Source organism: Pelecanus crispus, chromosome 5 (assembly GCF_030463565.1).
Source record: "Pelecanus crispus isolate bPelCri1 chromosome 5, bPelCri1.pri, whole genome shotgun sequence".
In the NCBI taxonomy this organism is placed as follows: Eukaryota; Metazoa; Chordata; class Aves; order Pelecaniformes; family Pelecanidae; genus Pelecanus; species Pelecanus crispus.
The window spans coordinates 66,346,109-66,372,607 of NC_134647.1; the positions used below are offsets into that span (position 1 = coordinate 66,346,109).

General features: G+C 52.8%; 1 protein-coding gene across 18 annotated transcripts in view; it reads left to right on the forward strand.

The window, feature by feature from the left end:
• SSBP3 (single stranded DNA binding protein 3) overlaps positions 1-26,499 on the forward strand; it is a 53,250-nt gene that overhangs the window by 16,280 nt on the left and 10,471 nt on the right. For 14 of the 18 annotated variants that reach the window (XM_075711720.1, XM_075711721.1, XM_075711723.1 and 11 more), the window contains one exon: positions 19,591-19,680. The exons of the other annotated variants lie outside the window; for them this stretch is intronic. In XM_075711720.1, the coding sequence (XP_075567835.1) occupies positions 19,591-19,680 (90 nt within the window). The remainder of the gene's footprint in view (positions 1-19,590; positions 19,681-26,499) is intronic. 18 annotated transcript variants of the gene reach the window in all.

A 26,499-nucleotide genomic window follows, 5' to 3' on the forward strand; every position in this document is an offset into this window, starting at 1 on the left:
ATACTGAAGGAAAACTCCCTCCCCAATACGGAAAAATTTTAAGCTGTCTCTGAAAAGAAATGCACGCATTTATTTGTGGGTTTGCTTTGGGAATGTCTCTGGGTTCCCATGCAGGTTCCTCCACAGCCGGGCTCCTGCTGGCTCTTTGGCTGAGGCCACCGGAGCAGCTGGGTTTCCCTCTGCTTTACCTGCTTTTTACAAAACTGGTATTTTTTTGAGACCTCCCAACAGGTCGAGCCAGCAGACGCAGAAGCGGGGTGCAGAGGGAGCCTGGGCTTTCTCCCTCCAAAGGCACCAGTAGTCGCTGCTTGTCCTTGACAGCCATGCTGGGGGCCTGCCTGGGGGGCTCACACCGGGTTGTAGTTGGTTGGGTTATTCTTTACGGGGTTGTCAAGAGATGAACATCCCCAAAATGTGTGATACCCAGTCTGGGAGATCAGTTTTGACTGCAAGCATGGCAACTGTACAGCCCTGAATTGCCTTTTGGCTTGGCTCCGCCACCAGCATTTTTGGTGTAATATGTAATTTTTTTTTTTAATATTTGGGAAGGTGCTCAGAGGTAGGGGGACTCAGAGCAGGCGCCTGGTGCTTTCCCCCTCTTCTCATGCAAAACAGTTGCTCCTCTTTGCCTGCCTTTGCTGCCGATAGAAAAGGCAGCGGTGGTGTGGGTGGGTTGAGCTGAGGGAGAAGGAAAACACTCTCCAAACAAAACCAGAGGGCTCTTAAGGAGGGATGGGAAGCTGAGGGAGGGCTGGGGGAGGTGTCTGAACAGGGGGCTACAGAAGGTTTTTGGTCTTGCTGGGCTTCAGGACAGGGTGGAAGGAACCCAGCTCAGTGTTTTCCCATGCGTGTTCCCAGCTGGTGTGCATGGTCAGACCTTTACAGGGGTTTCTGGGGTTCAGCACAGGCTGCAGCGCAACCTTGTTAGAGCCCAGCACTTTATTGGGGAAGCTCTTTGGAGCCCCAGCTCAACCCCATAGAGGTTATGCTTGTAAGACACGTCCTCACCAAAGCCTGTCATCCAGGAAGCGCCGCTGTGCCGACAGCGTGCCGGCTCTCCGGAGATGCCCGCTGCCGTTAACCATCCCACCTCGCCAGGTGCTAATTGCGAGTGGCTCGAGGCATGGCACTTTGGTGGCTACCCCCGAGCCGAGCACTCAGAAATTCGGTAATTGGGCTGGAACAATTATTTTTGGCTTTTGCAGAGGGAAAGGCTATAAATAATCACCCTGCGAGCTTGTGCGGTGACTTTGCAGCCTCCATGGAGGGGGTGTGTTGGTTTTTTTTTTGCTGCCGTCCGGCTGGCTTTTTCTTGGCAGCTGAGAGTGGGAGACTTATCTGCAGAAAATGCAATTTGAGTTGATTAAAGAAACTCCTGCCATTGGCCCGAGCTGCCAAACTTTCTGCAGAAACGGTTACGCTTTCTGAGAAACCGTCCCGGGGGCCTGCTGGGCTGCAGCCTGGCCTGGGGCGGTGGTGGTGGGGATGGGGAGGAGGAGGGCTTTCCAGGCTTGGGGAAGGAAAACAAAGTGGAAAACAAAGGATGCCAGTCTCGGCAGCATCGCACCAAGGAGGACTTGCTGGGAAGAGGTGCGGAGGAGGCAGTGGTGGTGGGCATGCTTCTGTGCTTGCACCTCTCTGACAGCAGTAGCTTGCGCAGCCTTCAGACTAAGGGCTTTTGGTCATTATGGAGCCGGGCTGAGTTGCAGCTGGGGACTGATCTGGAGGTGAAAGCCTCTGCATCCCAGCACCCGTCCCGCAAGCTCCACTATCGCCCACCCCAACACCCATCCAATGCTTAGGAGCCAAATCACAACAATCTTAGCAGAAGCAAACAGCATCTAGCACACCGTCTTTTGTAAGCCCTCTGTCGCATCTAAAATAAATTTGCATCTAAATTGACAGGCTGGTTTTAATGTCTTCTGGCTATACAGTGCTTAAAGGCCCAGGCGTCCCTCGGAGGTAGGCACGGGGCATCATCCTCACTCCTGCAGGGTGGTGGCACAGAGCAGTCCCAGGGCGGAGGTGGGAGAGGCACGGGGTGACTGCTTGCAGGGAAGCAGAAACTTAGTTTTTCCTTCATTTTTTTAACATGTTATTGAAAGGATTGAGACTTATTGACAGGCTGGTGGCTGAGGATGGCCAGCGTTGGAGGATGGCGAGCCAGGCTTCCCTCCAGGGATGCTGCTCTGTGCCGGGCTGCTCGTATCCTGGGTACTGTGCAATGCCCTGGGTTTGCAGGGAGCACATCCCGCATCTTCCTCCTTGCCCACTGGCAATTAAAACACGTCCCCGTTGTACATATAGGCTACCAAAGACAACAGCCGTAAGGCACCAAGGTCCTGGAGTGTGTCACTTTGGCCGGTGCACCTCTTGGTACCTGAGTTTGGGGAGTGTGGCTGGGGCTGGAGCTGGCACCTGCAAGAGGGACCGTAAAAACGAGCGTATCAGGAAAGGCTGCGTAGCACAGAGCATCTCCTGAGCAGTCTTGCCGTGGCAGCTTTCCTTCGTCATCCATTATTTATTTGATCCTCTGCAAAACAAATTCGCTCCTCGGCACTGATTCTGGTGACGGTGCTCGTTTTACTAAAGATGTAAAAGGAACTGGTTTTGTTCCTGGTCTAAAAGACTTTAACGAAAAGGTGCATTTCCGTGCTGCCTTCTCCCACCACCTGTTTCGGTGTCAGTGAGATAAATCTTCAGGGTTTTAACGTGGTGATGGAAATCTTGGAGTCTCAAACACTGAAACGTCGAGCAATGCTCTTCCCTGGCGTTGGCTGCTGCTGACCCCCATCTTCCTGGGACCCGTGGGGGTGTTTGCTGTGGCTGGACCTAGGGGGACTGAGATGCTCAACTTGCCTCGTAGCTCACAGCTGAAGGTTTCTCAAGGGGAGAGCGGCGTGTGCAGGGAAAAGGGGCTTTATTGGGTGTGTTTTCTCTCCATGTGTGCTGTTGGGGAGCAGCTCTGCTTTATGGGCGCACGAATTTGGGGGTTGGGGCCAGCGGGGTGGTTTTTGCAGGGTTATTGGGGACGTCCTCAGTCACACCAGTGGCCGAGCCAGCTCCGCTCCACTTGCACCAAACAAACCAGAGCCGGAGTGGTGGGCTGAACGCCAGGCCGGGAAGTTTGGAGGGAGGAGACGGCGCGTCGGAGCTGCGTTCGTCAGGATGGAAATAACTGTCAGCCCCATTCAATCTGTCGCCTTGTTCCCAGGGGACAATTGCAAAACAGGATTACTGGTACTTAAAAATTCATAGAAAACATTTCTTATCACAACGTCATAATTGTTATGACTCAGAAGAGTAGAATTGCCATTTTCCTGTGCCTTTTTTCCCCCCCTCACTTTTGTTGCATGCCGAGTCCCTCACTGCAGCTGCGGAATCGTCAAAAAAAACCCAAACCCAAACCAGGGCAATGCTTTATTTTATGCTAACTGCTGCATTTGACTTGAAAATGATGTCCCACTGGGTCTCGTGGTCAGCGTATTACGGCGTGATGGATGGCTGTCAGAGCGGCGGTGGCTGGCAGATTGCGATGGGTGGAGGAGAACAGATGCCCGGTGACTTCAGGGGCTTTAGCGGAGCCCGGGACTGAAGACTGGAAAACAAAAGCAGATGGGAGGGCTCTGCTTGGGCTAACTATTCTTCTCCGGCCGTGTGTCGAGGAGGAAAACTCGTCAGGCGGCCGTGTCCCTTCTGTGCTGTTCCTCTATGGTGAGCTGGGCTGCCTGATGGAGCCAAGGGTGAGCCCTGCTTGACCTGAGGCCTGAGCCTATGTGCAAACCATCACTGCAGATCTCTAAAGGGCAACCTTTCCCCCACCCTGAAAGAACAGCTTGCCTTTATAGAGTTCGCACTTCATTTGATGTTTCCTGTTAACCCTTGGCCCTACTGATGGATCCGAGGTGAGACCCGGGCAGGCTCCAGGGTTACCCTTCCGGAGGGCAGCTGCCAGCATGTTTTGTATTCTGCATTGTGTTTGTCTTTGGAGTTGTGCAGGACCACGTGAATTTGAGCTGTGCTGGTGGAAGGAGGAGAGCAAGCCTTTCCCGCAAGAGCTTGTTTTGAATAAAGCCCTTTTCAGGTGCTGTTCTGTGACCCCTCGTCGGCTCCCTGTCCCGTCTCTCCTGCAAACTTTCCTATGCTTTCTGCCCCTGCAAAGGGCTTAGAAAGGATCCTGCCTTGCCCCGTTTCTCCGCTCACATCTGTATTTCTTCATCTTTCATCCCTTTGCTTTCCTCCCATCCGTCCAGTCCATCCAAACTTGGGCAGGTGGCTGCCATCTTCCCCACTGGCACTTGCCGGGGATTGCAGGGTTAATGGTGAAATTAAATTTCACTGCTGTTATTAAATTAATTGAATCATCAGCATGGGTAACGGGAAACAGTGGTATCATAATGTATTTGATATGGGTCTTTAAGTCAGCGTTTGCTGCAAAATCTAGAGTGCTAGATCTTGGTGGAAGCGATGGCTAACTGATATACTGCAGTTACGTCCACAGTACAAAGGCTCCTGTACGTCAGGTCATAAAGTTGAGTTGGTTTATGATATGGCCATTTTCCCTGTGTGCTTCCCATGGTGCTCCCAGATCATACTCGGAAAAACCCTGCAGTTGGCAGGAGCCAGCGGTGCTCCCAGCTTGTCCCTCTGGGGAGGCACCAAATGTGTATGAAGATGCCCTTTTGGGTGGCAGAGCAGCTTTGGGGTTTTGCTCCCAGGACTTTCTGAGTTTTTTTTTCTGCTGGAAGAAGCAGCCACAGGGGAAAACATCCCTTTTCCTTGAAGAAAACAGCAGAAAGACTTGTATTGATTTGCAGCAACGTCTGGGTTTTCCATACTTGGTGGCCCTGAGGTAGCTTCAGGACCTGCCTTGGAGAGGAGAAGCTACCCAGGCTGAGGGCCAGCATCCCCACACAACATCCCCACCGTGCTGGGGACACAGCTCCCATGCAGGCCATCGTATGGGCTCCTCTTATCTTGTCCTTTACCTGGTCCAGCGTGGTGGGACTGCATCGCAGCATGGTGCCTCGTGGTGGATGGTGGCATGCTGATGGGTTCCTTCTTCACCAGTGCTAACAGAGGGCTGGTGTTAATTAAAAAGTGGAAAAAAGTGAACTTTCAGTGTATGCTTTGTGGAGCTGCTTGCAGGTTTCCACCCATATATGGTTCTTGCATCGTGACCCAGCAGCCTGAGACTCCCTCTCATCAGCTCCTTGCTCTGGAGATCGCAGCTGTATAGATGACCCCTGAGTGCACCTGGGCAGCATACGGCCACGTCGGCAGCACCAACTTTCGCAGCCAGAATGTCAAGGCTACTTAACCAACTGAAACATCTTAGAACCTGCCTTGATACGAATATTAATCTTCACATTTAACTCTGCCTTGCCCGGTTGATGTTGCCCAGGCTGGTGTTGTGGAACACGAGCACACTGCAGGACCGCGGCTGGCTTTGGGAGCAGGGTTTGGGGAGGACACCAAAAAACCTCAGTGCTGAAGAGCTTGTTCTGGTGTATTGGTTTAGATTTTGTGTTAAGACTTGCTTATTATTTCTGCTATTTATGTCTCTAATGAGGTGAGACGCGCCATATGTTGTCTGTAGGGAGGGAGCGCCGCAGGTGGGGCAGAGGCCGGCGTGGTGGGTAGATGCTACGTGGAAGAGCCTCAAACTGCACCTCTGACTCAGTGAGCCAAAATGCCAGCCGATCCGGCCGTGCCGTGGGCGTTGGTGCCCACATCGCGCCACAGAGCCATCTGCCCGCCGGTGGCACCTTCTTGCTCTTCATCCGCTCTTGTCTTCTCCGGCTCCCGGCAGTCTTATCCTACCATTCTCCTCCTTCCCTTCTCTTGCCCCCAACAGGTTTTTGCTCCAAAAGAGCATGATTTTAGGGCCAGGTCCAGCCATGTGGCTCCTGTGCCTCCTCGCAGGAGATTCATCTCTGGCCCTGATCTGAGCAGCCCAGACTGGCTGCTTGGAGCAGGAGTTTGAAACTAAACTGTGTCACAGTAAAGAAATATTTATTGGTGAGTCCTGAACTTAATTTGAACAGGGCTCTGCTGTTTAAACAATTGTTGGAGCCATAAACCAGAAGCCCTTAATTATGGCTAATTATTTTCTGCGGTGAATCTATATGCAAGCTCATCAGCATGAGGTCTCCTCTGAAATGCACCAGTTGCGTGTTCAGGCATCATCCAGCCTGAATGTCCCTAATAAAATAAGAGGCAGAAGTGTTGCTGCTGGCCTGGCTGCCTGACCAGGCAGGAGCCTGCCTGCCTGCCTGCAGTTTCTTAAAAATCAGGGGGTCGGGGCAGGGTGCAGGAGCCTGGAGGCTCCGTGGGCAGGCGGCTGGGGACCCAAGGGCAGGCGAGAGCAAGACGGGAGCTGTTTGGGACATGGACTTTAAACGCTCGGCATTTCGGGTTTGTTTAAAAATCAGTTAGGTAAATATTTGTGAAGCAGTTGGATCCAGCTGTGGGGTCGGGGTCGGGCGGCGCTGCTGCAGCCGTGTGGGTTGGTCCCTGGCCTCCCATGGACCTCATCCTTCCCACAGCGGGAGGCTTGTCCATCCTCAGCCCCGTTGAGAAGGTGGCAGGGGCAATGCGGGGCACTTGGCATCATTGCATGGGCCTCGTTTCCCTGGGGTTTGGAGTAAAAATGGGTGCCTAGAGGTCTGTCCCTTGGGACGTACTGGTGCGATGCTTTGGTGGTACGTATTTAGGACAGGTCTCCTGGTGAGGCTGCTGCATGCATCCCAGGGATGTCCCTTCTCTGCCACCCGGGGCACTTTTGGTGTTGGTCGGCATGGTTTGGTTTGCCGAACGTGCAGCTCCTGCCCCGTGCACCCTTGCGGGAGGGTGGCTGCCAGGGGGGTCCCGCCGGGGACCCACGGCACGTGCTGGGGAGGGTAGGACCTCGCAGCACTGTGGCTTGCTAACGCCACTGGCTCGGGAGGATGGCACGGCAAGGATGGCACGACAGGGATGGCAGGGCAAGGATGGCAGGGCGGGAGGATGGCACAGCTCGGCACAGCGCGGGGGGAGCGGTCCAGGCTGCCTGTACACAGCAGCTGTCAGCACTGCTGCCTGTGCCCGCCCGGCCCCAGCCTCTTCCTTGTGGCACAGATGGTTTTAACGCTTTCCTGGGCCTTTTTTTTCTATAATTAACTCTTGTTTGCAAGTGGGAAGACACTTCTTTCCTTTTGGCAGAGCCATCAAACTCTCCTCGGCGGTGTGCTTTTTTAAAGCCATCGTGTATCTATCCCCCAACCACAGTCTGTTGTTTTTACCAGGCTCTTTTATGGCTCTGGGCTGCCCCCCCCTTTTTTTTTCCCCTTGCTCTTGCCCGGAGGTAAAATCCGCAGGGATTGCAGGCGGAGGAGGCCCCAGCTCCGGGAGGGGAGTTCACGAATCCGGCCAAGGCAATACAAAAGCTGGTGCCCAGGGAAGAGGGAAGATGGGGGGGGCCTTTCCCTGCACCAGGAGCCTTTGAAACCGCCCCCCCCCCCCCCCGCGGCTGTGCGGCTTAGCAGGGTGCTGCCTGCACAAAGGGCCCTCGTCCCTGGTGTTGCTTCCATGCTGCAGCCGGGAAGAGTTTTCCCAGGAGGGGCCGTTGCCCGCCAAAATGCTGGTGGGTGTGGGGGGCTGCTGCGGTGGGAGCCCCGTCCCACCGGGACAGGGGGAGGGAGAAACCCCACAGACCACCGGAGCTTCGCCGGCACGGCATGGGGCTGCCGGCAGCTTGGGGGTCTGCAGGGTGCCCCGGGACGGGTGGGCAAGGGAAAGGTGTCCTCTCCAGCTTAGAAAAGCTAAGTAGAGTGCCATGGGGCATGTTCTGCCTTTTGGGGAGCACAGGGTCTGCCTGTGGCTCCCCGTGGAGTTTGGGGTGTTTTGGTCCCAGGGAGGTGAGGGGCAGTGTCTGTCAGAGCCGGGAGGTTGTGGGATGCTCAGTTTTGGGGACTGAGGAGGGCTCACCATGGGGATGGGGCCACAACCTGGCGCCCGTGGGCATGTCACCGTGGAGAGGAGGGGGCTGCCGGGGCCGACGTGTGCCTGAGCTTGCATCGGGATGTTGCAAGAGCAGCTCTGATTGCAGGGAGCAGAGTTGCTGCTCTTACCTATGGACATCAAATGGTGAACGTAAAAAAAGAAAGAGAAAAAGCCCATCAGGAAGTTTCCATCAGCAGTTCCTGGCCCTGACCGCCGTGCCTGTCCCCTCCCTCCGCTCATCGTCCCCATCCCTCGGACTCTGCCCACCCACTCTGTAACCAGGTTTTCCCCGGCGCTGCCAGTCTAAACAAGACCTTGCAGTGATGCTCAGTGCTCTCACATCGCTCCCTCCCCCCTCTGCTGTCTGAAAGCCTGGGGCTAATTTTTTTTTTTTTCCCCTTGCGCTCAAGACTTTAAGTTTTCCTGCCTCACGTACTAGTTTATTGCTGGGTCAGGGGGCAGGGGTTTGCATGCTGGTTTTATAGGGTCCCTCCAGAGCTGGCTTCAAAAAGCTCCCAGTTCATAAATGGGAGGTTTGTATTAACTGCCTTATTTTGACGGGAAGAGGTGCTCTTAGAAGTGAAATAATTAATGTTTTGTAAGCTTTAAGGGTAACATAGCTTCGAGTTTCATCTAAACAAACTGCTCTGTGAGCATGTAAAAACGTGACTAATTTAAAAACCACATTTTTATCAGAAATCCTCCCCTAGCCCGATGTGCACCTTGTCAGGTTGCTCCTTGAGTTACACAACCCCACAGCGACTTCTCCGCAGGGAAGCCCCGTGGCTCAGCTGTGCCCAGACTGCCGCTGCCAGCGGTGCCAAAGCAATGCGGAGAGCTGACGTTAAGGTAAATAAGACTTGGGGCCGCTTTGGAGCAGTGCTTCCTATCCCAGGTAGGGGTAGACGAGAGAAGGCAGGGCTGGAGGCAAGGTGGTACAGTAAATCCCCTCCCATCCCATGGATACGCACCTCTTCTCCTTCTCCAGAACATGCCATAATATTTAAAATGCTCTGGAAATTAAACTTTTCCCATTCACCCTCCTCCTCCTGAAAAATCCCAGCCTACCAGGGAAGATCTTTGCCCCTCTGAACTAGCTTAGCCCCTGGCTTTTGCCAGGTGCGGAGAAAACCACCAGTTCTTGGGAAGAGCACTGAATTACATGCTGGTTTACATCAGATTTACTCCTCCTGTCCTTTGCTCTAGCTGCTCTATTAATTTTCAAATGCCTCGAGCAATTGCCAGACCTGGGAAACAGTATTTTTGGGGGCGGCACCCACAGTAAGTGCAATAAATAAACCCTGCTGTTAAAAAGGGGGGGGAAATGGACACAGGGACTGCGCTCACCTGGGATTAAAGAGTGTTTTTAGTGTGACTTTTCATCAGAAACCATGCATGTAGAATCTGTTGGGGGGCTGCTGCAGGGGAGCGTCTCCCGGACGACTGCAGGGGGGGCTTGCACCCTTTCCCCACCCATACACCACTTTTGAGGTCCAAAGTGCTGCTCCCAGGGGGATACGGGGTGCGGAGGGGTGGCAGTGGGTGCTTCCTGGGGGCAGGTTTGGCATGTGAAGGCTCCATATGGCTGGAGGGGATTAGCCCAGAGGATTAGATGAGCAGAGAGGAGGGGAAAGTTGCTGCAGTCCCCCCCTCCCCAAAACCCCTCATCTCTGACCCCCAGCAGATGTGCAGGGATGATTGCTGGGGACATTTAGCACCGCTTTGGTTTTGGCTGTGCCCCCGGAGCCATGGCCCAGGGTGGGATCCTGCACCGGCGGGTGATGAGGAAAGCTGGGATTTTCCTCCTGCCGCTGCCTCGCACCCACGTGTTGCATCTTCCCTTGCACTCAACGTGTTTCAAACCTGAGCTGTTTGCTCAAGCTTTAAGCCCGCCCGGCGAGAGCGTCAGCGGCGCTCAGTGCTGCACCGTGCTGCTCACGCAAGCTCGCTCCCCAGGGCGAGCCTGGAATATGGCACTTGGGAGGTCATACGTGGTGTGACCTGATCATCCGGGGCAGCCATCCGGGGCTCCGGGAGGGTCAGCACCGCTGCTGCGGGATACAGGGGTGCAGGATGCTCTGCAGCTCCGTACCTAGGCAGTAAAACGCTGCATGCATGCAGGGGTGCAGGATGCTCTGCAGCTCCGTACCTGGGCAGCACTTTGGTGTAAAGCGCTGCATGGAAGGCAGAATATTTTTACCATTTTTAAAACATCACCCTGAAAATGGTAGGAATCGTGCTGAGGCGCAATGGCTTTTCTCTGTGCACACCAGCAAGGGCGTCACTCAATCGCATAACCCATCTTGCTTGGAATTGGGGTTTGCTAACAGCTTTCCTAATGACACCCCGGTGTTGCTGTCCCAGCAAAGGCTCATCGAGGGCTGGGTTGGCTCTCGGAGCACGACTGCAGCCTCACAAAGGACTTCCAAGCCCATACTTGTGTCTTGGGGCGCATCAAGGGTGCAGAAACCTGGTGGGCTCGTTATGGCAATGCTCCCAGAAGGGTGGGTGCTATAGCATGGGTGCTATTTGGGTGATGGGGAGGACAAAACCCCATAGCCATCATTGCTACCGAATACAGGAGTCGTCAAAATTGGCAGTAAGTCCGTCCATCCTGGTTAATTTAGGGCTCTGACAGGCCACCCTGGGTCTGGTCGCAGCAGTGCCGGCTGCTCCCGTGCAAAGTCCACCGCCTTCCTCCCCATCCGCCGCGCCAGGGTTTATACGAGGTGCCGGACTTTGTACCCGCGGAGCAAGTCACAGCCCTTTTTTGTGTCAGCTGCCATCTCTGCCTCAATTTAAGGCATTTCCACCTCTCCACCAGCATATTTAATAGAAGATGCTATGTGGAGAAGGTGCGACGAAGTATCTTCAAGCATCAACAAAGCCACTTCTGTTAAAAATGATTTTTTTTTTTTTTTTTTTTTTTTGTTAACCTGCCACTTTGTTAGAGGAGGGGATTTGATTCTTTTTTTATTATTAATATTGTGTTGGGTTTGTTTTTTTTTTTTTTTTAAAGGCTGGTTGTGGAAAAAACTTTATTCTTCACAGATCAGCAGGCACATCCGTCGGGGGTTGCTGCGAGCAGGGACGGGTGCTCAGCCACCTCCATAGGTACACAAAACCCGTTTGAACGCCTGCAAAAGGTTACGGCGGCGCTTGAAAAGCGCCGCCGTAACCTTTTGCAGGCGTTCAAACGGGCTTTGTGTTATTACACGAAGATGGTGGCCATCAGCATCTTGTCGGGGACGGGCAGATGGCGTTCACCTGCTCTGGACCAACTTCTTTCACCCTTTGCCTTTGGTGTCAGGGAATAATACCGGGGCAGCTGCTAGCAGTAAAATAGGCTTAAGCAAATGGGATATTTTGGCATTCAAGTGCATGACAAGAATGGGAGTATTTGCATTAATTCCCTCCTCTCTTTCCCTGCGGCGGGAGATGATGGTGAAAATGGGGATGTTTTCCCGCGGGGCAGAGCTGGGTCCCAGTCTTCCCCGGCTGGACCGGGATGGGAAGCGCCGGACGCTGTGCTGGGGTGTCGGTGCTCCATCCCGCAGCATCCCGCAGCATCCCACTGCCCAAACAATGGAAATGGATGTTTTTCAGGGGAGGTCACAGTGTTTCCCGCTGCACTGCAAACTCACCCCCTTCCCTGGATCCAGATGAAGGTTAGGTACCGGGCATCATTCTTTCCCCGTTCAAACTTGCAGCTTATTTTGTATTATTTTTGATTGCAAACAGCAACCGATGAGATCGGCTAGCTGAAACAGAAGGTGGCAAAAAAAAAAAAAAAAAAAAATCGTATTTCTAATCTGCACCCATCTTTAATGGGGAAATTGCTGCCGGGCGCTGGATGCCTTCGGGATGTTTCGCGGTGCGCCAGCTAGCCAACGGGATTGGTAATATCCTCGTTAGTTGTTGGTAAATCCTTTGGACAAGTTAAAACTATGTTTTTTCAAATGCATGTGGTGCAATGGCACAGCGTTTTTCTAAAGCCGCAGATTATATTTTTTTTTTCTCTTTTAAATTAGATTACCAATTTAAATCTAGCTTTTCCCTTCCAAAATTTGCTTGGCAATTTTAATCTGGAAGAAGGCAGAAGGCAGAGGAGCGGTGATTCGTACAGGCGCTGGGAAGCAGGTCAGGTTGCCAACGCCAGCAGCCTCCCTTGCACCTCATCGCCAAATTATTACTATTTTTTTGAGAGGAAGGCAGTATTTTCCCTTAACCTGGGCTTTTCAAAGGCTGGTAAAGGAGAGGACTTGATTTTGGCCGCAGTGCTCAAGGCAGGGGTGGAAGGCGAGCCAGTGCATGTACCGACAAGCATCCAGCCACGCAACCCCACATAATTACACCCCGACGGCAGCGGTGTGAAGCGAGGGGCATCACGGGGAGTAAACACCCATCTGCTTTAACCGTCGCAACTTTGCAGAAAACTCCGTCAAATTACCTCTCCCGGCAGCTTTGCTTGCTGAGGCTATTTCCCTTTTGGTTTTAAAAATAATAATTTTTAAAAATCTGAAATTAATCTGCAAGCTTTGCATAAAGCTCGTGTAGGTACATCAGGAGCAAATCCAGGGGGAACTGCAAAGTGTCCGGTACAGGAGAAAATAGAGGTCGTTGGTGTGAGGAGCTGCACGGCGGCGGTGGCCGGGCGGCCCTCGGTAGAGCCGAGCATCCCGCCACTGATAGATGAGCAGTAGATTAATAGTCCTAAGCAATTGCATTATCTAATGAAAATTTTATACAATTATTTTATATAACTTTTTTGGCAGGTGGACCCTGAAATGGATGGTATTGATTGCTGGAAAAGAGCCTGGCCTGTCTGTTGCTAGAATTATTAGAGGAGAATTCATAGTAATTAATACCTGTGTATTTACAGCATTTTCCAGGCTGCTAATTGCACGCGATCCATTTGAGCTGTTTGGCGGTGGGGAGGGTTCGTACACTGGTTTTAAGGTGTGGGCTGGAGTTGGGTCTTGTGCCAGGGAGGATGCCAGCAGCTCTCCTGCTGCTGGCGCCGAGCTGGGACCTCCCGGCTGCACCTTTGCTCCAAGCTGGGGATGGGGGGGGGCTCAGGGGTGTCCATGGCAAAGCATCCCTAAATACCAGGGATGGGGTGCATTCGTGCACCCAACCATGCGGCGTGAAGCACTGGAGCACTCTCCTCGGCAAAGCCCTTCCAAAGTTGGGGGAAGCGCTACCAGCAAGCCTGGCTTAACTTCCTAGAAGTTTCCCTTTGTAAACCTTTCTGTACACACGCGCGTGCAAAACCGAGCCTAGTTGCACTTAGTCTATTTTACGCCTCCCATGCTTATCCCTTCCTCTCCCCCCCCCAATTCGGTTGCTGTGAAATTTTTGCAGCCCTGCCAAGTTATTTCCTTGGGATATATTTAGAGAAAGCCAGCTCAGCAGAGAGCGCTGGGTGTTTGCGTAAGGATGTTTGTAAATGTTAGCAGGAACGCTGTCGGGCTGGTGGAGCAGATGTCCGCGAGATGCTACCAAGAGCCTTATTTACAAACTTGTAAATGACTGAAGGGGTTTCCTTCCCAGGGATAAGGGGGACGCCGACTTTAGAGATTAAAATCCTATTGTTTCGTGGCCGGAGCTGCTGTCTCAGATTATCCTTTACAAGGAGGGGAAAGAAAAGCCCCGTATTAGCTTGAAACACTATTCAACTGTTGTGCCTTTTTTTTTTTTTTTTTTTTTAAAAAGCTCAGGGGGAATACAGGGCTGAGGGTTGTTTCTTTCTTTTTAAAGGAGGGAAAAAAAGTGGCCGAGTGCGGCTGTTCCCGGCCAGGGTGTACGCTGGTGCTTTGTGTGCCGGAGCTTCCCGTGCCGGGCGGCTCGCAGGTGATGTATTTAAAATAAGCACAAAAAGCTTGTGCTATCATAGAAGTATAATTAAGCTGAACTTGTATGCACAGCTTGGTGTCCCATGGGAGCGCGGTGATGGCGTTTGGGTGGTATGCATGGTGATACTGCTACAAGCCCATTCAATCTTTTTTTTTTTTTTTTATACCTTCCTCTTGCCAATATGCAAAGCTTCATCCCAGCCTCCTTTTACCTTCTCTTACCCTAAAATAAACCAAAACCAGTTTGTTTTGTCTCCTGGAGCATCCAGCCAAGTGGCCTGCACCGGAGGAAGCAGGACAGTCTACAGTGTACCCCGGCTGGGGAGCACGGCGTGCCCCAAAAACGCCCTGAGCCCACCCGAGAAGCTCTGCAAGCACCGTGTTTTTGAAGTGGGTGCCACAGTGGGCGCCCACCACCGGCACGTGGGCTGGCGATCACACTTGCATCAGCTGCAGCGGGCTGGTGTTTTTATTTATTTTCATGCACTCTGATGCAACACAGATGCGGGCACCAACCCACGGAGGGGACTGATGCAGGAGAGCATCTGAGGGCTTGGTCCAGAGGAAGCGGTCAGCGTGCCATCCTCCCCGGCGTTAATCGGGTTACTGCGAGGTGTGGGAGGGTTCTATTATTAAATTTAAAACCTGGCTATATGAGATGAAGGCAGCTTTAACGAGATGAAAAGGCTTAACTGGAGTCCAATTAAATTCCGTATTACCTGTTTACGCAGCCTGCTTAAGTTCTTACCTGCACACTGATTTCTTCCTTAGGCTCCAAAGCCTGTGCTCTAGGCAAAAAAAAATAAAATTGAAGCAGACAGATAGATACCAGATCACCAACGTGTCCTGAGCATCCCTGCACTCTCGTACCAGAGGCAGCTGCCCTCGAGTGCCTTGTGCTGCTCCCACTGTGGCTGCGAGGTATGCGATGCAGCCAAAATCCTCCAGTCCGCTCTTCTGGAGAGAAGAGCGAGGGCAAAAACATCTTGAGCCAAAAAAGCAAATGTCTGGCCATCCTTAGTTTGGTTTTAGGTCTGTGCTATGAAGGTATTTTTGCTCTCCCCATCTCTCTGCCGGGTTGATGGAAGCTGAGGCTGGCAGAGCAGCCGCTGCTCATGGTGCTTCCCACGAAGGAAGCATCCTCTCTGCTGCCTGCCAGCGCCTTGCACCACTGTTTGGAGGTTATTTTTATACAAAAAAAGCGTTTGGTGAAAGCCAGCTGCGGGATGCTGGGGCGAGCTGCGCAGCTGCCTGTGCGACCCGAAGCTGCTCACCCGGAGCGTGCGGTGGGGACACCAGCGTGCATTTAACGGCAGAGTAAATACCGCTGATGGGAACCTGTTTTTGATAGTTAATAGAAACCATCACTTGCTTTGGTGAGGCGTGGCAGGTTTGGATGGGTGGCAAGCTGGGACTCGGCTGATGCCCTGCCGCCCCGCAGGGAATCGTCTCGCTGTGATGTTGGGAGCCTTGCAGGATGGGATGCGTCGGCGTGCGGTGCCATCTTCGAGATGCTTTTGGAGGCGGCTCAGGGTTGTCCTGCAATGGGGGTGAGGAGGAAGAATCCTGTTGCAGCAACCCAAGGGCTGTCGTGCGGACAGCGCATCTGGAAAGCTCCCCAGCTTCCCAAACCTTCCCTTGCTGGGTGCTGCCTTTTATTACCAGGGGTACCCTGGGGCTGGAGGCTGGGGGCAGTGGGCAGCGGCGTGCTGCTGCTGGTGGTGATTTCAGCCCACCAGCTCTGCGCTGGCTGCTCTGGTTTTTGAATTCAGCCCCCGAAACCTTCTTGGCCTCGGTGGTGCCTCACAGCTTCTCTCGGGTCGAGTCTGCCGCAGGGCGGGGGGCAGGAAGCGGCTCGCCGCACCCTGCTCTCAGCAAACCTTCATGCCTAGCAAAGACCTAAACTCTGTATTAAACAAAGTAAATAAATAAAAGCACCGGTCTGCAGCTCCTCCCAGGGCTGTGGGATGAGTGGAGGTGAGTTGTGTTCCCAGCTCAGCCAGCCTGGGAAAGCAAATTCGGGTGACACCAAAATGCTGGCAGGGCAGCTCGGGATGTTCGGGCTGCTCCAGGGGCCGGGGAGGTGCTCGGTGCAGCCGCGCTGGTGCCTCTTCCCTGCCGCTCTTAAACACAGTTAATACAGCGGAATAACCTGGTTTCTTCCTAAGGATTAGGTTAAGAAAACAAGACGGTTTTAATAGCCCTTTTACATCCTACATAGATTTTAGCTGAAAAACCTAACTGGTTTGGCAGCACAGCCAAACGGCGCATCTTTTCTCTTTTTTTTCCCCCCGTTTTTCCCCCATAACCTGATGCCAGTGGTCCTGTGCGAGCAGGCTCCTACCAATAATTCAAGTGCCCAGCTCCTGGCTGTGCTGTTTTGTCCGATTTCCATTGCCTCCTGACCTCCATCCTTCTTTATTTGCAAAGCTATACTCGCAGGCAGCGGTAATAAATCAATTAATGACTCTGATGAATCGTTTAATGGCTGACAAAATAACACTACAGTCAACAGCTTGGATCTCTACAGCAGTACCAGAAGACGCTGGTTGACTCAGGGTAGGGAGACGAAACAGAGACTGTTAGCTCAATTAGTGCAATTAGTGTGCGATTTAAAGGCTTAGACGGCATCTGCTGGCGTACCAAGCCGGTGTGTTAACTGAGAGCTTCGATTTGGAAGCGAAATGCAGTGATCCAGATTGTCATCGCTCCGCTTGCTTCCGCCAAGACAGGGGAAAAATCCAACGTGCGTGGGGGAAAAAAAAAAAAAAAAATGTATGTATATGTGTGTATATATCTATATATGTGTGCCCCAGGAACTGCATTTTGTTTCCAGCATGGAGCAAATTTACCATCTAATAAAAGGCAAACGAGCCAGCATGCTGGCTGTGCCGGAACTGTCCTTGCTCATCTCCGGCAGCGGTCCCCGGTGTGCTTTGGTGGAAGGAAGTTTGGGGCGTTGCGTGCCAACGGGGACCTTCGTGTGGCTGGACGTGCTTTTGGTTTAGCACCAGCTTGGACACAGTGGCACAGCAGGCTTCGTGCTTCCGCACCGCGCTGGCGCTGCCCGTCTCCTGCCTGCCCCTTCGGCATCTCTGCCTTGCCTGTACCTGCGCTGGGGGGGGCTTGGGGACACTTAGAGCCAGGTGAAAGGGGCTTGGCAGCCAAACTCCAGCCCAAATCTCTGGAGTCCCTAAAAAGAGTTTCTTAACCAAAATGGTGAAATTAAGCTGGAGACGGGGAGCTGGGAGCGCAAAAATTCTTGGTTTTCTGGAAGACGGTGCTGGAAAGCCCTTGGGGTTTGGGTGCTTACCCTTAGGGTTTAGTACATTTGTTCCCACTGTCTTTTTTTCCCCTTTTTCTTCCTTTTCTGGCACATCCCCAGGGTTTTGCAGAGCTGCTCCAGCTGCGGCTGCGCTCCCATCGCTTCGGCAGGGCTAAAGGTGCCTCTGTGTTTACCTTAGCAGCAGTGATGGGGAGGGGAATAAAAAAGAAATAAAATGTCACTTCGCAGCCTTGTAAATCATTCATCAAGGGCTGACCAATTTGGCTCCCATCCTACAATATGCTCAGGGCACTTGTGGGTTTTTAATTACTGAGTTCTGCCAAGCGCCACATGTGCAAGGAACTTTAAATCCCCGTTTATGCCGCAGAGGCATAGGTGAGGTTTTGGGGTGTTTAGCGCAGAAAAATACTTTGTGGTTTTGTGGAAAAATGGGCATTTTGCTTCAAGATTTTCTTTAGCTGCTTTGCCCTCCCCCCTCCACTCCCTGTTGCAGAGGAAAGGAGGAGGGCAGCGTACTTCAACCCTGGATTCCCAAATACATGTCCATCCTCACTCCCCACTGCTTCGGGATCCATTTCGCTTTGGGAGATTCCCCCAGCAAAGGATTATGGTGTGCTGGAAATCTCTTGAAACCATAAAATATCACCTTGGCAGCTTTATTGCAGCGCTCGCCGCCTTGGGAGAGAAGCGTTTTGCGTGATAGAGGGTTTAATAAAGGAAATTCCAAATGGGCTCACTGCAGTTTGGGGCTCGGTCTTATATATTTTTGCATTAAGAACCGTCATCTGCTTTGCAGAGAAACTGCAATATGTTCATGGCCTTGGATTAAGATTTGGTTTTACTTTTATAGCTGACCCATTTGGGGGGATGGAGGGAGGGGGAGAACTGGGTTCACTCCCTCTCCCGTCTATTTTTGCTGCCGTCTGATGTATAAAAAGAGCCTGGAATGGGCAGGCTTATTTTTCCTGCCAGGACTTTTTTTTATTAACTGTAAAAACACTCAGATCTGGCCTTTGCTGTTGATGTGGGGAAGGCTGCTCGGGATGCCTTGTTCAGGGGAACAGCAGGAGCATGGCATGGGCTGCGCCTGGGGGTGCAGTACCCCGTAGCCACAGGGGTACCCCGGTTATTTTGCCAAGGGGGTCTCTTTCTGGGGAATCGGCTTGCACTGTCATCTCTGGCGCTTGCAGCTCTGAGATGCTGGGGTGGGAAAAGCAACCACTGGACTGGTGTGGTCCTGGCCTTCATCCTGCATCCTGCAGGCTGGCTCCTGCCGGAGAGCGTGATGGAGGGGGCACAAGAGATGGCCCCCGGGAAGGCGCAAGGCAGCGGTTAGCCGCGTGCGGTCGTTGCTGCATCGGATGCAGTCAGGGGCCGGGGCTGGCTCGGCTGCTGTTGGGACACAGGGTTTGGTGGGGTCGGGGTGCTCCAAGCCTGAGCAGGCTCACATGTACCCCGTCTGCCTGTAGGGTTTCCTTGGTGGAAAATTTTTCCACTGATTTTTTTCATGGTGGACAATTCTCCTTGGCCTTGCCATATGGTTTTAGGTGGGTAAGTCCATCGTAAAAATTTGTGGAGGGAGTAGTTCAGTGATCCAAAACCAGTTAATATCACTGAGCCTCCCTTGTAACTGCCCTGGGAATGGGGGTTGGTTTGGTGATGGGTAAACAAGAGTGCACTTCAACAACACAGGTACCGCTCCTAACCCGGCAGGGACATGTTGCCAGCACTGGTCTTTAGGGAAAGATCTTTTTCTTAGCATTTTCCTTCTGGGTAGGAGCCTCCCATCACGCTGGTGCTTTCCCAGCACTGCCAGCTCCGCAGCACAGTGAGAAAGTAAATATGAATAGAGATGCTGAGCAGGAGCAAGCAGGGTGTCCGGGTACGCCGTGTCTGCCCCCGTCCCTCCTGTCGGGGCTGGAGCCGCTCAGGTGGCTCATCCTGGGGAGGTGCAAGCAAGAGCGTGACCCCACAGATTGGGTGTGGTGAATTTGGAAATTCATAATAAAACCTTAGGATGCTGGTTAGGCCAGGGAAGCATCATTTTGGGAGGACAGAACTGAACTGGCAAGTGCACAGGGGGAGGTGGGGTAAGAAAAGCATTTAAAAAGCCTCAAAACAGCTTCTGCCTGAAGCGCCACGGTGGATGAGGCTCCTTGGTGGATTAATGAGACTAAGTGCCTGGGTAAATGAATAAATAAGCCCCAGAATTATCCCCGCTTTTTGCGTGGCCATCTTCTCCGTGGGCAAATTGCAGAGGCCGGTGCCCCTCCGGCTCCGAGCATCCTCTGCTTGTTCCCCCGCAGGGGGAAGATGCTCAGAGCATGGGGGGCGGTGCTCAGGGCTCTGGAGGTAACGCACTAATTGACTCAATGTGGCATGGCAGGGGAGACGGCTTTTTTAATGTGTTTTTTTCTTAACTCCAACTCTAACCCACCGTGTTTGTCCTGGTTTTGTTCCCCACAGAGCGCAGCTGCCGCCCCAAGTCCCGTGCTTGGAAACATTCCCCCGAACGACGGGATGCCTGGGGGCCCCATCCCGCCCGGTTTCTTCCAGGTAGGCTGCTGCTTCCCCCGATGCTCGTCTCCACACCGCGCACGTGTTTGCTTACGCTCTGGGTGTCAGCGCTGTCGTGCCTGTGTTTTTTTTCCAAGGGGATGCTAGGGAAGCAGCATGCCTGCGTAGCTGACCTGTCTAGGAATAACTCATGTTCTGCTGTCCTTCCACGTTTGCTTTCTATTTTTTGTGGCCTTAAAGCAAATTTCTTTCTTGCTCGAAGAGGTTACTGTGTATTTACAACCAATGTTTTTTTCCAAAGCTGCTTGGTTTGTGTTTGGGTTGGGATTGTATTTGCTCTCCGGTCCTAACAGACGTGCATAATTGAAAACATTCTGGATCTTGATTCCTGAAACTTCCCCCCCTCTCTGGTTAACCACTTGATTTTTTCCAAATGCAATCACTGAAAGCATTAACAAATGCTGGCTGCGGCTGCAGGCAGGAGCCAGCTCCAGCCAAGTCCCCGCATGCCATGGAGGCACCTTGTAAGCAAATACCTAGGAAAGTCCCCTCGCTCCTTCCTTCTCCCGCGCCGAGCTCTGACCAGGGAGGGGGTAACGTATGTTTGAAGTGACACTGATGGAAGGGATCTCGACAAGCACACAGAAAAGGAGTTTTCAAAACTTGAGCCATGGGGGTTTTTTTTTATTTCTCTGGAATCTCTTTGCACGGCATGAGCTGCACTGGTTTGCAGTGGCATAAGCTCTCGGTGCATTAAAATCTTCCTTCCTGAGGAAGAAACACTTGTTCGTGTAACAAATGGGATAAGAGTTGAAAGGAATATTTGTTTTGGCAAGCTGGGGTTTTTTTATCTGGACTTGTGATTTGTATATGGGAGAACTTCTCGGGCAGTAGACGGGCAGACTCGATAAGGCGCTCGTGATTTATTGTGGTGATATCTGAGCCCGATATCACCGTTTGCGTGTGTATGGGAAGGGGGAAGGAGGGTCCTGTCTGGTTTGTTTTAGAGAGATCCCATTTCCTGAACATGCTTCTGACAAAGTAAGAATATCCGATATTGATCGGGAACCCTAAAACAGGCGAATCTTGTAGCAGCGCTCGGTGGCATGGGGTGAAGCCAACAGCAGAGATGCGATCTCACAGGTCATAGCTGCTGCCAGCAATTCGAATGTCAAGCTGCTGCTTCCAACGAATGTGTCTCCAAAAGTCCTGATCTCGCCCCACAGTGAAGCTGACTGTCCTTTGGGGCTCCTGCTTCACGCAGAGCTGCCAGAGCTGCAAAACTGGCGCAAAGTTAGGGCAAAGCTTCAAGAGTATGGGTTGGCTTTCTGTGAAAGGGGAAGGTGAGGAAGAGGAGTTGCATCTCCCCAGACGTGCTGTGCATGCTCCCGTCTCGACTCTTCCCGTTGACAGCCTCCAAGCTGTCCCCCCTGCTTTCCTTTCTGCTCTCCCATAGCATTTTTTGCACTGAGAGTCTGATTCAGGAGCAAACAACCCATCCTAGTTCCCTACATCTCATGCAGCTGGACCAGGAGCCGCTGGGGAAGCAGGGCTCAAAAGCAGCCCTGGTTTCTTAGGAGCTTTGGTGGAGGGTCCTGAAAACCCAGCAGAAGTAATGGCACTGGTGCAGGTGTGATGCGCGGGGATGCTGCCCATCCCCACAGCTGCCGGAGGGAAGAGAGGATGGGTGCCGATGCATATGGCTTGCATGTGACATCTCAAGAGCCTGCCTTTCCTGAAAGCCTTCCAACATCTGGTTTCTCCTCCCAGCCCTGGGGATGGAGGGGAGGAGGGGAGAAGAAAAATCCCACCTTTTAACACAGTCTGAACATCACCCCTGTGAAAGCCCGTCTGATTTATTGCGGGTGCTGGAGCTCATTCCAGCTTCAGGAGGTGCTGGAGACAAGCTCTTGCAGAGGTGAGCTGGTGGCTCAGCAGTGAGCTGGTCGCAGCTTGGGGGTAATTTCTTATCTCTGTAGGAAATTAAACTGCTGAACTTAAAGAGGGCAAAACCAAAAAGGTCACAGGAGGTGCAAACTCCCTGACCCTTGGCGTGCCAGCCATGCGAGTGGCGGAGGTTCCTGGTGGTACCACCCCAGCCAGCGCCTTCCCTGAGCCAGGAGGCTGGAGGATGGAGAGGGCTTAGGGGTTTCAGCATCTCGCTCTTCTGCACCATACTGCAGACTCTAGGGACCTGCAGGGATGTGCCCGAGTATAGCAGGCATGGGGTTTTGAGAGGTTTTAGAGGGCCTGATCCTGTCCTGGTACGGTGGAGCATTGCGCCAGGAGCTGAGAAGGGAGTCACCAGCAAAGCTCAGTCTGCAGAAACCCTGTGCTGCCACCCTGGGTGTGCATGAATCCCTCCAGCCCCGCTCGTTCAGATGTGCGCCGCTGTTTGGCAACGGGAAAAAATGATACAGACCGTTCCTGGGAGCTAGTGGCCCAAAATCCCACTGGAGCGAGCTTGGAGGAGAAGTGATGCGCCAGGAAGGGGAGAAGAGAGGAGGAGCCCAGGCTGCAGTGCCCGTCTGCAGCTGCCGTCTTACAGGGAGAGTCCCTTCCCTGCACTGGGGCTCAGCAGTGACCTTTGGGCTGGGGGCCAAGGGAAATTCAGCCTGCAGAATCTCCCAAAACCTTCCCAAAACGATGGGGAAGGAGAAGCCCTGGGTGCCCTTGGGTTGCCAGGGCATTGCATGGTGCCAGCCGGTGGCACAGCATTGGGCTGTGCTCTGGACAAAAGGTGGCCGGGTTGATTGCTGGCATGGGTAGATGCTTTTATTTAAATCTCTCTCTTTGTCCCTTTGAGATGAGCAAACAAACCCTCTGCTCATCCTCGTAAAGGTCATCAGAGGCGTTCCTGCTTTTGTTTTGAAAGCTGGATTGCTGCCGGGGTGCAGATCCCTCAAAGGAGGGACAGGGGGGTGCCAGGGAAATGTAGAAAGGAAAATTAAAAATTGAAAGCAATTAATACCACACCTTCCTACCACTAAATAAACGGAAGGGGACCCAGTCAGCACCCCCCGCCGTGGCCATGCCTCCTCTCCCCATTGCGAACTCCCTGCGCCACCCCGTACCCCGCACGCTGATGAAATGGAAAGTTGACCATAAATCAATGTCGGCGGCTGCGTTAGCTATGCATCAGCAGCTCGGCACCGAGATGCACCAAAACAAAGCGCCGGCTGCTCGGTGTTCCCACACTGCCCCCTAATGCAGAGAGACCTCGGGAGCTGGGGAGGATGGGGTGGGGGGGGGGGCTCCGGAGCTCCCCCTGACACCCCCTGCCCTCTGCGCCTCTCCTCCTTGCGTCCTGGGATGGGTCTCTTTGGGTAAGGTCACTCATGGGGGTGAGGATGGTAAAGCTGGGGGCAATAGGAAGGGGTCCGTGTTGTCCTGCTCCCTCCTTGGATGCCACCGTTATCCCCCTGCTCGGCTGTCCTGACGTCTCGGTGGGATTTGCCACCACTCCATGGGTGCCACCAGCTGTGGTCAGCTGGCTCCGGCAAGGTGGCACAAGAGCCTCAAATCCAGGCTGCCCTTCCCAAAATCCCGGGGCAGAGCTCGGTGTCAGGCTTGCACCAGGCAGGGTTTGAAGGAAGGTGGCTTACGAGCTGGAGGAAGGGAAAGGCAAGCATTGGAGAAAGTTTTTTTTCTGGAAGTTCAGTAGGATGCCCGAGGCTTTTGTACCGAGCGTCTGGAGCATATGGTGGGATTTGCAGTCAACTTTCTCTCGGGTGCTCCAGCCAGATGGAGGTGACTGTTCTTGGCTCCAGCTGACATGGGTTTGTTTCCTGAAGAGCTTGTGTTTAACATATTCCTTAAAACCAGGCTTCTGCAGTTGGGAGCCCCAGCTGCAGGCGAGGCAGAGCTCCTGCCCACGGCTGCCTTCCGCCGTCTGCAGGGGAACTTGGCCCACCTTGCCTTGCCTTGCCTTGCCTTGCTTTGCCTTGCCTTGCCTTGCTTTGCCTTGCCTTGCCTTGCCTTGCCCTGCCTTGCCTTGCCTTGCCCTGCCTTGCCTTCTCTCGGGAAGGTGCGGTTGAGTCCTCACCCGGCACCACATGCTGGAAGGCAGCCGTGGTCCTCCTCTCCGCGGGCAGCTGGAACATCTCTCCTAAAGGCTCCTTCAGGGATATCTTATTTTTTTTCTTGACAACTTGCAAAACTTCCCTCTCCTTCAGTAGGAATACAGTTCCTATCCAATAAACCCAGGCACGTCTTTAATTAAAATCCATCTGATTTATTTTAGTATTTTCTAATGTCAAAACCAGTAGGTAGGGGCAGGTATTTTAAAATACAAGATGCCTTCCTGTTGCTAACTCTAAATTGTTGGTATCTCATGGCAGCGATGCCTTGCCTTCTCGTACCATCCTGCATTGTTCTGCCACCCCCAGAGGTGCTTGAAAATGTTTTTAAATAGAAAAACTCCCCCATTAGCTGAAAGTATGTAGCCCATAAAACATGATCCATTTGTGGTGAATTACGCTGGAAACATAAATTGACACACGCAGAGCTATGATCGCTCGTGCCATTTTCCATCTTTAATATTTTACAAGAAGTTTGAGGAGTCGAGCTTGTGAAAGACGGAGTGGAAATAACCTGATCGCCTGGAAACTCCCTGTAGAAAGCAGCAGCAAACTTCGGCCATCTGACGGGCCAGGTTGGGCTTTTAAAGTCCCCGTAGTGTAGAGGAGAGAAACAAACGAAGCAGAGAGGAGGTTGGGGCACCGAGAGCTGTCGGAAACAGTTTCCTCTAACGCCATTTTAGCTGTTTGGGGTTGTTTGTTGGGGTTTTTTTTAGGCAGCTACAGGGAGGTGGAGAGTAACCCCCCATGCAAGGCATCCAGTTTGGAAAGAAAAATAGAAAAAAAAAAAAGAGAACTCAAGAGATAACAGGGTTTCTCTGGTTGGGGAGAGTGCTGGTCTTGAGATGAGAGTGAATTAACTGCAGAGCAGGTCCTGCTCACCCGGCACGGCGCGTCGGATGGAGCTCTGCTGAGGGGATGCAGCGCTTGGGCATTTGGGATCTGGAGGGAGGTGGTGTGGAGGAAGCAGGACTGTGCGTGCGTTCAGCCTCCTCTTGTAACAGCACTAGTTAATAACTGCTAAATACACATTTTTTAAGAAAAAAGGGTTGTTCTGTTGGTTGGAGCCCACATGTCATCTCTGCAAAACACTTGTCTCAACCGCCATCGTCCATCGGGATCATCTGCCGCCGCCTCTGCAGTGAGGGAAACCCATGCAAAAAAGCAACCGATCCGGCAGGCGTTCCCGCCGAGCACAGGTCCCGGCCCTGAAACATCTGCAAATATTTACGGAGATAACAATATCCAGAGGGTCTGCGTTTCTGACAGAGCAGCGCAGCCGTGCCGCGGGGGCGCGGGAGGGGGCTGTGGCAGTTGCAGCCTGGAGCGAGAATTTCGGATGCTGCCGCTCGTTGCTGTTGTGAAAAAGAAGAAAAGAATGAAGAAAAAAATAAAAAAGCCCCTTTTGGCTCCTCCTTGCCTGCCAAGACATTTGCACAAGCTGGGCGTCTGCAGTCACATTATCCAGAAGTCTCCACCGGGAGCGGTACCACGCGGGATAACGCGACGGCGAGGATGCTGCTCGCTGGCCGGCAAAGCGCAGCGCTGAGCCTGGAGCATCCCGGGGAGCAGCCTTGGGGCGGCGGGGCAGGACCACGCTCCGGAGGATGCCTTTCAGCAGCACAAACAACTGATGCTCTCCAGATCTGATTGCCATGGGGGATTTTTCTCCAGTGAAAACGCTGCTGTGTCTTTTGTAGATGCTTTTTCCACGATAACCAAATGTGCTTGCTCTGAAGACTTTAAATGCAGCCCCAAAGCCTCGCCTCTGGGCCCAGATGGGGTGTGTGTAGGCAGCCATGTCCCCTGGGCGTTCAATACCTGTTAACCCCACACCCTCACATGCCAGGGGATACGAGAGGGAGGACATCAGGGGTTCAGTAACTTTAGGATGGGGTCTGCATGCCTGTCCAGTCAGTACCTGGATAACAACGACCTCTTCCTTGCGGCGCAGCAAGGCAGGCGTTGTGGAGGACCTGTTGACTCTTGTGTTGACGGGACTTGAGGGTTGGCCTCTGTGAGTCCTGGTTTGTCCTTTCCGCTTGGTTTCATTGCTTGTTCACCTTTGCCAATCTTCCCTACCCCAAAACCTGCAGCTGTGATGTGTAGGAAGGGCTTTGGTGGTGGCCAGACCTCGTCGAGGGCTGCCATCCTCCGTGAACCGGTGGTGGGAGGTGGCTGCTGCCCCCAGCGTGGTTTGCATTCACACAGAGTTAGCCACCTCAGAAGCAAAAATAAGTCAAGTTTCGTGCACGGAGGTGACTTTGCTAAAGGTGGTTGATGCTACAGCTGGACCACAGAGGTTTGTCTTCTTGACTGTGGTGGGACGTGGATGGAGAAGGCAGTTGTGTTGGCACTGAGAGGGTTGTCCTGAGGTGCTGTGACCTCTTCCAGCCAAAGTTTGCCAGGCAGGAGGGGCAGGGCTTGGTTGCTTTTGGCTCCTGGAGAATAAATGGTGGTGTAAATGGTGGGGACTTCATTTCCATGGACACAGCGGCTGGAGCAGGGAGGCTGGCAGGAGGCTGTTGGTTTAAATCCGCTTGGCTCCATCTCGCTGCTGAACCGTTCAAATAAAAAAAAAAAAAAAAAAAAAAAAAAAAAGAGGAAAAAAAACCCACCCTCTTACTTTATTTACATTGCACTCAAGTTTCCGCCGTACAAAAGATTTGCAGGTGCAAATATGTCCTGCCTTCATTAACTTCCCCTCCCTTTTTAATTTATGTGATTTCAATTTTCCTTCCCTGTACTGTTAATTAGGGGACCCTCTAATCAGTACCAT